Genomic DNA, 11,982 nt, shown 5'->3' on the forward strand with positions numbered 1-11,982 from the left:
TTTCTTCTTCACTCACTTTGTGTTTGTTAGGTTAGGTTTGACTTTGTTAGTCAAAGTCAAATTTATTTATACAGCACATTTAAAACAACAACGTTTGACCAAAGGTCTGTACATTTAAGATAATCCATCCATCCATCCATCCATTTTCATCCGCTTTGTCCGGGGCCGGGTCGCGGGGGCAGCAGCCTAAGCAAAGAGTGTGTGTGTGTGTGTGTGTGTGTGTGTGTGTGTGTGTGTGTGTGTGTATTTAAGATAATCAAAAGAGATAAAAACAAAGGAAGACGTGACGAAATTTAAGAAAAGAAGCATAAAATGAGAAGATTTGAGTAAGAAATAAGGCAAATAAAAGTAGAACAAACTCATTCTGATTGAAAAGCTGAAAAATAAAGGTGGGTTTTCAGACGGGCTGTGAAAGTGTCCAATGTTGGGGAGGTCCTGAGGTCACAGCAAAGGCTCCGTGCTTTAATCTGGACCTCGGGACAGCTAGGAGCATTTGATCTGCAGACCTCAGTGACCTCAGGAGTGCACCAATTCAAAAGATCAGAAAGGTATGAGGTTGCAGCGCCTTAAAAATGAATAACAAAATCTTAAAATCAATTTGAAAACTAACTGGCAGCCAGTGTGAGGATGCTGGTGCAGGAGATGTGGCCAGTCAGTAACTGTGCTGCAGCGTTTTGGACCAGCTGCAGTCGGCTAACTGATGACAGAGTAAAGACAAAGGTCGAGGAGAGATGAAATGAAGGCATCTCTCAAAGTCTCTGAAACAGAGGAACGGCTTCACTTTTGCAGCTGATTCATCATTGAACAACTTGATGTCCGGGACAAGTTTGTTCAGAAGAGCGCCGGGATTAGTCATCGGTGATGCAGCCATGCAGCTTTGGAATTTCACCACCCAATCAGCAGCTTCCCTTAGTTGTCAGCTATCTGTACTTCTCAGGGGCAGGACTTGACTTGGGTTCCTGCTCTGTGGCACCACACATCTGGAGGTAATGAGCTCCTCTCAACTGCTGTCACTACTGAAGGTGGTGGTTTGTCTTCAGTCAGTGTTAGCGACAGTTTGGAAACACTGACAAAAGGACAGGAGGCGGTGCTGAAGATGTTATGAGCGAGCAGGATGGGCAGGATTAGAAATGAGTACGTCAAAGGAACCGCTCAGGCTGGGCAGGCAGGAGACAAAGTTAGGCTGAGGTGGTTCTGACATGTGACAGGAGGTAAGGTGGATAAGAAGATATGTATTGTGCAGGTACTGGGAGGAAAAGGGGGAAGATCTCAGAGGTTTATGGAGGGAAGAGTGAAGTGGACGTGCAGGGGGTTGGAGGGAAGAGAATCACTTTTATGGACACAGATACGAGTCGTGGTCAGTGGCCGGCGATGCGCGACACACTGTTGTTCTACGACGTTTACAAGAAAGGCAATCGGAGAATACCCCATCAGCTCGAACCCCTCCCTCCATCTTTTCTAACATTCACACATTAGTATCTTGCCCAAGGATAAGGCATGCAGACTGGAATCAAACCCCCAACCTTCCAATTATTAACGCCCTGTTCTTCCTCCTGAACTGCAGTCACTCCTAACTCTGACACATTTCTTCTTTCGACTGCTGCCACTGAGGCTCACCACAGCACATCATGAGCGCTCACTGTCCCAGTATGAGTCCCAGTATCCTCCACAGTCCCACCAACATGTCACTGGATCCATGAACTTTCCTCCAGAGCTGAACTGACTGAAACGAACCATTTTTATCATTTTGTGCTTTGTCTTTTGTTCTTTTTTTAATACACTCACCAACAGATTTGTTATGTACACCTGTTAATGCAAGTTTCTACAGCAGGCGTGTCCAACTCCTGCAGGTTTTAGATCTCACCCTGAGTCAACACACACACATTCCCAGGCCTCTGGAGAACATCAGGACATGTTGAGGAGGTCATGTAGCCATTTGAATCAGCTGACACATCTAAACCCTGCAGGACGCCGGCCCTCGAGGCCTGGAGTTGATCTAATGAGTCTATCGGCAGCAAAACAATCGAAATCTCAAATGATCTCAAACTTGTTTCATTAACATGACCGTGAGGTCACTGTACTCAGACGGCCCTCACGGTCACCAGCAGTCACTGGGATGTGGTGGAACAACAAGAGGAGGTTAAACCTGGAACCGGCTGCACTCTGCATGAACACCGTCACCTGGTTGCACTCCTCTCTGCCTGAAGAATTGCAACATAATATTAATCCTACATTCATGAAAAGATGTAGCATTACTCACAATGTTGAGTAATGAGACTGAGATTTTTCAGCACCTTTCTTTTGTAAAACACACCACAGCACACAGACGGTGTATTTTCTTTTGTTGCTCAAAGCATCAAAACGTAGAAGTAATTATTCTGCAGAAAAATGTTCATCAGGGTTTTATGGATCCATGTTAGTGATGCAGACGTTTAAGGTCGAGCTCAGGCACGGGGATGCATCGTAGAGTCGTGGCCTTCTGAGAACCGCGCTCACTGCCCATATTTATTGTGTATTAAACATATTAACTGAAACTGAAGGCGGAGCTTTAGGAAAAGGGTTGAATCATTTTGAACAAGTGATTTCTCAGAGATGCAGCTGCTGGCTGAGGCTCCAAGCTTTCATTCATGTGCATTTATGGACTTCACAGGTCAAGTAACGCATTGATGAAAGCTTATTATGATTTGGTATTGATCTCTGTGGGATGTACAGTCATGGTCACGCTGCCACCTTGTGGATGTCACAGCACATCACACACAGAGAACCAGGTAAAGTTTTCATGCATTTCTTTAATATATCAGTTTTTTATATTCACAACAAATACATTAAGCTCTTTCTCTGTATGATACACCCTTAAATATTTTTACACTCAAACATTTGTTTGCCTATGAAAATGTCTTTTAATCTTTGTGACTTTATTTTGAACGTGTTGTACTTTGTTTGTACAGTTGTTGTCTCCATGCCTCCTAGCAAACTGACAGTATTTCCTTTGTACAATATTTACAGGTGAAAAAACCAAACAAATCTAAAGTTTTACATGATAGTACTCGGTTGAAAGGAATTGTTGGGTCTAAGGTGCAGGCAAGGAGTGAGGGAGGGAATGTTTAAGAAGAAAGGAACGTGAAAGTAGAAGAAGGCGGCTAACGGAAAGCGCTGCACGAGACGCAGAGTCCAGTGTTTGCTCCTGCAGGATCTATGAAGCTAGAGCAGATGTACATGGTGTTCCTATAGAAAATAACCATCTCCAAGGAAAACCGCACTCTTGAAAAACACGTCAATTTCCTTCCTTGAATTCAATCACGTGAGCCGATCCCAGCTCTGCAGGCGGCAGGAAGGAGGATGTTAACACTGCCTGTGGAAGGCGGCTGTGTGCTCGGTGCGGTGAGGCTAAGCTCAGGTGCTGCATCACTCGGTCTTCATCAGCATCTCCATGGCCCGATGTCTCTGGTGCTTTAAGTCGTGAACTCAGAACTTTTCCATCCAAACTTTGGACAGTTTCACTTCTGTGTGACCGAATAAGACCGTGAGATGCAGCTCCTGTGCATCATGTGAACAAGACGAGTGGAAAGTTGTAAAAAGTCTGATGTTGGGATTTTAGTGCCTCCGTAAGAAATGTAGGACTGTGGAAGCGAAGTAACTCTTTAGCTTATGTAACGCGACGCGCGAGACTCAAAGGCAACCACTGGACTCTACCCGTCCACGTCTCTGTGCAGCGTGACGAAGCTTCAAACTGATAACTGGAGCATTCAGACGGACCTCGTCCTGCTCTGTGGGTACCCGAGTTTGGTTTCACTGACAGCAGAGCTTCTTCATCATCTTCACGACTCTGTCAGCAGTGATCGCTCTGGTGACACAATCACCTGCACAGGACACTTTAAAGAGTCCTCTGGAGAAAATGGCAGCTGTGGGCAAAGCTTGAGGGAGCCGTGGGTAGCAGCAAAGCCTCCCAGTGACAGGACGATATGTCATTTATTAAAAAGGCCAACATGACCTCTACATTTCATCTGTAAAAGCGGCAGACGGAGGCGGGTAAATAAACGCTCGTTACTGATCGACGATTGGTTCTGGGCTTCTGGAAGTTTTGAGCGCCGGACACTGAATTCGAACCTTTCAATCGAACAGTTTCTCGCTCCGAGATGTGACGCTGGACGACACTGTGCATGCGCAGAGCTGTCAGAAGAATTCTGTAATCCTTGAATTGATGACGTAACTACAACAGACAAATGCTGTGTGCAGCGATGCATCCTGTTCCTGCAGCTTTGGCTGACGTGTTAGCAAACAGCCACGTCCAGGGTAACCAGGCAAGAAAAGCTTTCACTTTTATCAGATCAAGTCTTTCAATTCGTCTGCCGTCACCGGCTCTTCGCTCACGTTTAGTCCGTGCCCGACTTTACTAAAGGCAGCGTGCAGCTAGTTGAAGTGGTGACAACAACGCGGTCTCTCTGTAATAAACTGGGAAACAAACAAAGCCCACGCCTGCAGCCGTACAAAAACAGACAGCAGATCGCGACGCCGACAGCCGGTGGACATTTGTACTCTCGCAGACTCCACGACCCCCTCGGCTGTGTGCCACTCACGTGGAGTAAGACCCCAGCTGTGGGCTGAAGCCTGGCAGGTTCTCTTTTTCTGCAGATACTTTGAATCTAACGTTTGTTGGCTACGTGACAGCGCCGGTTTAGTTCGATTTTCTAAAGCTGATCATCTCACGATGCGGCGACTGAAACAACGTTAAAAATACAAACTCACTGGAAAGGAAGCCATGGAGGTGACGGGGAACGTCCGTTTCCATCATTCGTAATAGAAAGACACACGTGGATGCGAAGACCCGCCCTGTCGGCGCTCGGTCTGACACGTCAACTAGCTGCGCGCTCTCAGTCCACGAGGTGAGGCCAGGAGCCTCGTCAGGGCGGTACGCCGGCAGGTCTGCAGGCTCGTCACGCGGTCCTCGAATGAATATTTACAGTCCTGCACCTGCGGAGGGCAGCTTCACTGGAAGTCTGAGCCATCTGCTCGCTTCTTCAATTACAAACAAAGAAACAAAAACAAAAAGGCGAGTCGCTCGGTCGCTTCAATCCATCAAAGTGCAAATATGAGTCACATGACGAAAACAAGGGTTGTAAAAAAAAAATAAAAGCCTGAAAATAAACCCATAAAAAAGTCACATAAATAAGTCAGTATGTGCAGGCCTGCCTGTACAGGAAGAAGGCAAACAAAGAGCAGAACAGATCTAAACCTGGAATAACATGAAAGTACAGAGAATGTAAAAGGCGGGATTAAAGGACATTTCCAGAACTGTCAAAGCCGCAGAACTCTTGATCAACAGCCGGTAACACGTCTGTGTAAGTGCAACGTTGAAGCTTTGTGGTCCCACAGGAAGAGAAGAAAGCAACGCCACAACGTGCACGCAGTGTGAAAATCAATCTGAAAACGATGAGAAGCAAAGAAACCCCACGAGCAGGTCCAGCTGAAACCTTCAGCTGTCTGTGACCTGATGTTACCTTGGAGACAATCATTTCTGCTGCTTGTCACATGACCACAATATCCTTTGAAAGGGGGAAAGCTTTTAAAGTGGAGAACATGGTTGAGGTGCAGATCTTTTGCTGTCCTGCCATTAAACCCAGAGAGAGCCTCGCTGGCAGAGAGCAGCTGCCATGTTGGAGACAAACTCCATAAACACCGAAAACAAAAGACGGCTAAAAGATCCAAGACAGAAAGTATTCCCAGCAGCTGCTAGCTAAAATGGAAAACACAAATGGAAAAAATACAAACAGATTTCTCTTTCAAGTCATCGTCCTTCAGAATCCTTCTCCTCCAGCCCATCCCAGGGAAGCGCCTTCCAGCAGCTGACGGCGTGAAGCCTCCTCTCGGTCCGCAGGCCCGTTCTCTGCTCAGCAGCACGGCTAACGCCCAGCTCCTCCTCACCGGCACAACAGCGACCGGACAACTCGCATCCAAAGCTCTCCTTTAAATGGTTTTCCTCTGTGGGTCAACTTGGATCCATCAGGCAAGGCGATTACTTCCACGTCTTCCTCAAAGCGGTTTGGTACGGATATCTTTGTCTTCGCTTTGTTGTTGTTCCGTCGTTCCTGATTAGTTTGTGTGTGTTGCTGCCGTCTGCCCAATGGACGGCTTCTTGTTAGTGAGGCTGCCTTCTTCGAGGTGACGGAGGAAGAAAACGGCGCATTGGTTTTTTCCTTTTTTCTTTTTTTTCCCAGTAATGAATGAATCCACCGCAGGGACACAAGACTGTTGAGGAGTGACGAGGGATGGACTGCTGGTATCTGCCGCCATTTATTTAAATGCTGAAAACTCCCCTGAAAAGATAAAGAAACAAAGACAGACGGTGTGTGGACAGCAGTGTCAAGTTTCAGGTGGAAATATGAAGTTAGCGCGTTTCCAGTGAAGTTTACTTTATGAAACAACACTCATCCAGTGACAAAGGCCCGATACAAGTGTGGGAAATATAAGGACTACTGCACCGATGCAAGTACCAAAGTACCACAAGCGAGGGCCTCAAGAAAACCTTCTATTCTTTTTATTTGTTTTTATGCACAAATCTGAGAATATCCAACAACTTTAACACTTAAAGGGAAAATAACTCCTGACACTCTGTCACACAAATAACAACACCTGATCTGGTCTTTAAGTCTGACGTCACTAGCTGTGTTTGGGTCTAAACTCCGCTGCAGGTCCCAAAGTCAAACGATCACTGTGGCATTACTCAGAGTTGAAAAACTGTCTAAAGTCTTTCATCTTTAATAAAATGATCAGCGTTCTGCTCTACCAGGTGTAACAACTGAGTTTAACATCCAGGCATCCATGAAAACGGAATTTATGACATTTAACAGAGTTAGAAGTTAGAAGCTAGCGAGCTAACTCCCTGCTATCTAAATACAATATAGCATGTCCTGACTGCGGGGTTTTGGAAACAAATTAAAACGTACAGCTCTGCTATCACTTCCAGCATAAATGAAGACAGAAAACTAAACAGCAGTGACGTTTGTAGGGTTACTGAAGTTGGGCTAGCTGGTATATAATGATGTGCTACGTGACCGCTAGCGACACAGCTATGTTAGCATAATATAAACAAGCTAACTTTTTTTCCACTCGATAAAAGTTAACGTGAGTGTTCTCGGTGGTCAGAAACAAATGTAATCGCATGGCAGGATGCTGTAAAAGGACCAAACTTCAGCCAGGAGAACAACTGAGATAATCCATCCACAATCTGTTAAATGTAATAAATTCTGTTTTCATGGATGCCTGGATGTTAAACTTAATTGTTACACCTGGTAGAGCAGAACGCTGATCATTTTATTACAGATGGAAGAATTTAGACAGTTTTTAACTCTTAGTGATGCTGCAGTGTTCGTTTAACTTTGGGACCTGAAGTTAATGGAGTTTAGGACCCAGATTCATCTGTGAGGTTCCTGACTACAGTAGCTGTAACGCTCCAACAATCCATCAGGCGCTGCGGCTTCGTAGCTACCAAAGTCGTACTAAAACATTTTGACAGATTTTTGAGCGCCGTGTACCTCATAAAATCGGTTCGAGGTCAGTAAACACAACCAGAATTCATACATAAGGCGCACATTCGATTTTTGAGAAATTAAAGGATTTTAAGTGCACCTCATAGTGCCGAGAATACGGTAAGTGGAAATTCAGTTCCAAGAAATATTCTGCAAGCCAACACACTGAAAGATGAGATGTGATGCACTAAGCATGGTTTGGGGATAAGGCACATTCATTAGAGGTAGTTATGGTGTATGTGATGAAAAAGCTACACTACCACTTCCTGTTACTGTCAGCTCCAGATTTCGCCGCTCCAGATGCTGAGAAGCGATGTTCCCAAGAAAAATAACTCACCGTAACCGCCGGCCTGGATGGGGGTTTTAGGTGAGGCGCAGGCATACAAACTGAAGTCCTCTGTCTGAAAACCAGCTCGGTTTAACGAAGGCTCCGAGGCGCTGCGGTGGATTTTGGGTAACGAGCGAGCCAGCAGCTCAATGGATGCCAAAATCTGAAGAAATACACAACAAAGCCACAGGGGTCGTTAGTTAGGATCGTATGATCACCATTCCCTCACAACACAAGAAACGAGCGACTACATCAGCTCAGCTGCTTTCTGTGGTTGCAGCTGCTTGCTGAGGCCATCGGTGGCAACGCAACAACTGTCAGAAAGAAGGAAGTAAAGAAATCCAAAATGCTGCAAATTAGGGAGTAAGGGCGAACGCTCACTCTGCACCAAACTCAGAGCTTCCACCCTGAAACGATCCATGTCTGTTTGCTGCCACTAGCTGAAGGGCTTTGGAGGTGAACACCAGGACAGCAAGAGTCGGATTTGATGGAGAGAAACGTCACTAAACTGTTGTTAAATAACAAATATTAAGACCATTAGAGTTTAAAGAGAAGCTGGGATGTGATGAGTGTGAGACTCTCTTGTCTCCGTGTCTCAGCGATTTTTGAAAGGGTTTGGGAAAAAAAAGAAAAAGAGTTTACTGTAAATATTATTTCCTCTCAATGTATAAAAGCGTCAGTGTGGGCTCTCACCTGAGGGAAGAGAGGCCGCTCCTCTCTCTTCTTCTTCAGGCAGTCAGCCATCAGCCTCTTCATGGCCTTTGGACAGTTGCTGCGGACCTTGCTGAGGTCAGGGGACAGGTAACCTCGTCCCACCATGAATATGATCTATGGAACAGAAAGAACGAGTCGTGAAACAAACTTCTGAGCTCTGCTCCCTCATCATTAATGACAAATCAAAGATCTGCAGCTCATTCCAAGTGTTTTTGGCATTTGTTCAAATTTGGTCTCAAACTTTAAATATGAGGTCCAAAGACAAAATGCGTCAGCCAGCTCTGCAACATCGACACAGCTAAAGAGGATCACAGAACTCTTTGGATATGGAAAACCTCCTGGTGCCTGAAAACACGGTGCAGCAGAAAGATGGGAAACAAATATGGAGAAAGAAAGCAACAGCTCACGATTCAACGTGTAACACATCACCTGCTGAGACCATGTGACGGTACGTGCATGCACATGAAGTGTGAAGTGCACAGGACTTTACTCTGCTCAGCTTCAGCCGAATGTGAGACCGGGCAAACAGCGCCTCACAGTGGATGGATAGTGAACCACAGACAAACCCAGCTAAAGGCCTGGCAGAGCATCTCACCCATTCAACAGCAAACACCATTTATATTCCAAACATTATTAAAATGATGTTCAGTCCAATTTATTTTCAGCCTCTGAAAATGGAAACTTTGAATAAAACTGGCTGAAATTCCCCAAACATGAAACATCTGGGGTTCAATCCCTCCTTCTGCACGCCCAATATCCTCGGGCAAGATAACAACCCCAAGTAGAAAGCACACGCGTAGAGAGAAAAGTACTTTTATCAATGGATGAATGAGGCATGGTGTGTAACGTGCTCAGAGTAGAAAACCCGACAGAAGAGCCATTTAACATGTTAATGCCACACTGGGGGAAATGCACCTGTTAAAGCAGCAAAAACATGGTTCAGTCTGACTGCTGAACCAGAGGTAAAACGGGGCGGAGTCTGGAGTATCTGTTAGAGCGAGTGCAGCAGTGGGGCCGCGCTCACATCCACTCACCTGGTCTCTGTTGTTGATGTTGGAGTAGGGCAGCGCTCCTGACATCAGCTCGTAGAGTACGATGCCAAAGGCGTACACGTCCGACTGGAAGCTGTAGGGGTTCTTGTCCTGCAGCCGGATTACCTCTGGAGCCTGACGAAGCACAAGTTACACCGACCGTCAATAATTCACTGCTTGTTCAGTTGAACTGAAAGGAAACGTCTACAAAGACTCAAATCAATATTATGGCAATGAAAGGGGGGCGCTTCTTTTTCATATTCTCTGCAATACTCTGTTCCCCCAAACAGGGTGAGAATGGGCTGATCTGCATTTCTGATCACTTCTGCGTTCTCACTCTTGCTGTATTAGCCTCAGCACGCCTGGTTTAACGCATGAGCACATTTAGAGAGCACACATCAGATGGAAAGAATGACAGGAAAACAAAAAGTGTCTCGTAGGACACGAACACCGACCATCCAAAGAATAGAGCCTGAAAGCTGTTCAAACTGGTGGGAGCCACTCCAGCGGGACTTCACCGTAGCCAGACCAAAGTCCCCGATCTTCACTGTTAGGTCCTCATGGAGGAAAATATCTGGGACAACGGGTCAAGGAAACACTCTGAGCTCCTTCATATTCCAAGTATGGATTTTCCATTTTGATCCTTCATGAAATGACAAAAAACCAAAACACTGACGTGACAATAACGACACACATGCTGGATGCTACAATCCAGCGAATCAATAAGCAGCGTTTCTTCTTCAGTTCCAGATGTTCTGTATCGTGTGTCTTGCAGTGTTGTAGTATTACGCAGTATTGGACAATCACTGCATTCTGATCCCATCACTTTGGTGGATGAACGGTAATAATATCATATTTGATATATTGGTGCCTCTGTCTGGGCCGGGGTCGTGGGAAGGTCCATACCTGCTGTAAGGTGTGCTCTTCTTATTCTCCCCTGAAACGAAGCATTTCTTGGTCCTGCTTACGCTCCTGTAGCACCAAGTCCAGCTTATCACCCGATGACTTTGATTCAAAAGGATACTGTTGCTCTTCAGATCTCTGTGTATGATGGACTTGGCATGCAGGTAACTGAAGGTGAAGAGCAAAGCGTCATTAGAGCGACGGCGCTCGTTGTGGAATTTGACAGCGCTCGATGTTTGAAAGGTTACTCACTCCATGCCCTGAGCGGTCTGTCGGGCTATGTCGATCAGTTTGATCATCTCGAACTTGGTCTCGATGATGTGCAGGTGGTGGTACAGACTGGAGCCTTCACACCACTGGGTCACGATGGCCAGCTGGGGCTTGGTGGTGTAGCCCATGAAGAGCAAGATGTTCACGTGACGCGTTTTCCTGGTGCAAACACACAACGTGTTCAAATTACAGCAGGTTTACACTGATGACGCAGGCTGCATCAGTAAGGTGACGTTCTGCAGCGTGCAGCAGCGCGCTGGTGCACAAAGGAGAAGGCGGGGCTTACCTGAGGACTCCCACTTCATTCTTGAATGCCTGAAGCTGCTGTGGCGTGGGAGCGGTGACATTCAGCATCTTCACTGCCACATCACCTGAGAGCCCGGGGACAAAATGATTAAAGATGACGCTAATTTACTAACTGCTGAGATTTAACAAGGAAAAGCTAACGCACGAAGCTCTAATCTGCTTTATTTATTCCAAATCTTTTTCAATTAAAACTAATTTCATTTTTATCTGTGGCGAGCAGGTTTATCCAGTTTGTTCACCCCGAGCTGATGGAAACTGTTCTATCCCAGAAAGAGCGCCGACTCAAGCTCGTCCCTGACCTTAACCCGCTTGCTGGTCCTGCAGGACTAACTGATGCAGGAAGCGGCGTGTACACGCTGCTCATCAAAGTATGAACACGATCAGCAGGCAGGCTGCGGCATGTAGACGGCGCTCTGTAAGTGTCTTTGCGTGGGGTGTGACGGCGCGGCGCAGTCTTACCGTGCCACTTTCCCTTGAAGACAGTTCCAAAAGATCCAGAGCCTATCCTCTGACCCAGAGTAATCTGACCTTCCGGGATTTCCCAGTCATCACTGGAGTCCCGCCTCCCCAGGGTTTTCTGTCATACAGGACACTCGATCAGCACGAGCACACAATGAGACGCAGCACAACGCTAGCATCTGCGGACGCCACTCACCATCTTATTGCGGTCCTCGGACGAGGAGGACGATTTGCGCTCCCTCTGCGGGCACGGCGACTTCTGTGGGACCTTGACGTTGGTCAGAGAGCCAGGCAGAGAGGCGGGAGGCGTGGCCGACAGACCTGTGGTCGAACCTAGAGAAGAAGATAAAGAGTAGTGAAAGGTAAAGGTCTGGAAGTGAGGGACTTGTCAAAAACAGAGAAGGAAGGAAGGGAAAAAGAGAGAGAGAGACTGAGGCTTCAGCAT

At 46.4% G+C, this 11,982-nt stretch overlaps 1 protein-coding gene across 4 annotated transcripts in view; it reads right to left on the reverse strand.

Moving 5' to 3' along the window:
* Window positions 1-2,775: 2,775 nt before the first annotated feature.
* Window positions 2,776-11,982, reverse strand: part of braf (B-Raf proto-oncogene, serine/threonine kinase) — a 31,574-nt gene continuing 22,367 nt past the window's right edge. For 3 of the 4 annotated variants that reach the window (XM_086270105.1, XM_086270106.1, XM_086270107.1), the window contains 10 exons: window positions 11,734-11,870; window positions 11,538-11,655; window positions 11,059-11,143; window positions 10,755-10,931; window positions 10,624-10,670; window positions 10,055-10,173; window positions 9,603-9,734; window positions 8,548-8,682; window positions 7,864-8,017; window positions 2,776-6,314 (listed from right to left, as the gene is read on the reverse strand). In XM_086270105.1, the coding sequence (XP_086126231.1) occupies window positions 6,292-6,314; window positions 7,864-8,017; window positions 8,548-8,682; window positions 9,603-9,734; window positions 10,055-10,173; window positions 10,624-10,670; window positions 10,755-10,931; window positions 11,059-11,143; window positions 11,538-11,655; window positions 11,734-11,870 (1,127 nt within the window). In that variant the 3' untranslated portion in view covers window positions 2,776-6,291. Of the gene's footprint in view, window positions 6,315-7,453; window positions 8,018-8,547; window positions 8,683-9,602; window positions 9,735-10,054; window positions 10,174-10,623; window positions 10,671-10,754; window positions 10,932-11,058; window positions 11,144-11,537; window positions 11,656-11,733; window positions 11,871-11,982 lie in introns of those variants that run through there. The other variant, XM_086270108.1, reaches the window with a different exon arrangement.

Source organism: Aulonocara sp. 'chitande type north' Nkhata Bay, linkage group LG17, assembly GCF_057382095.1.
Source record: "Aulonocara sp. 'chitande type north' Nkhata Bay isolate Kocher_YH1m ecotype deep benthic linkage group LG17, A_spYH_male_GT1.1, whole genome shotgun sequence".
NCBI lineage: Eukaryota > Metazoa > Chordata > Actinopteri > Cichliformes > Cichlidae > Aulonocara > Aulonocara sp. 'chitande type north' Nkhata Bay.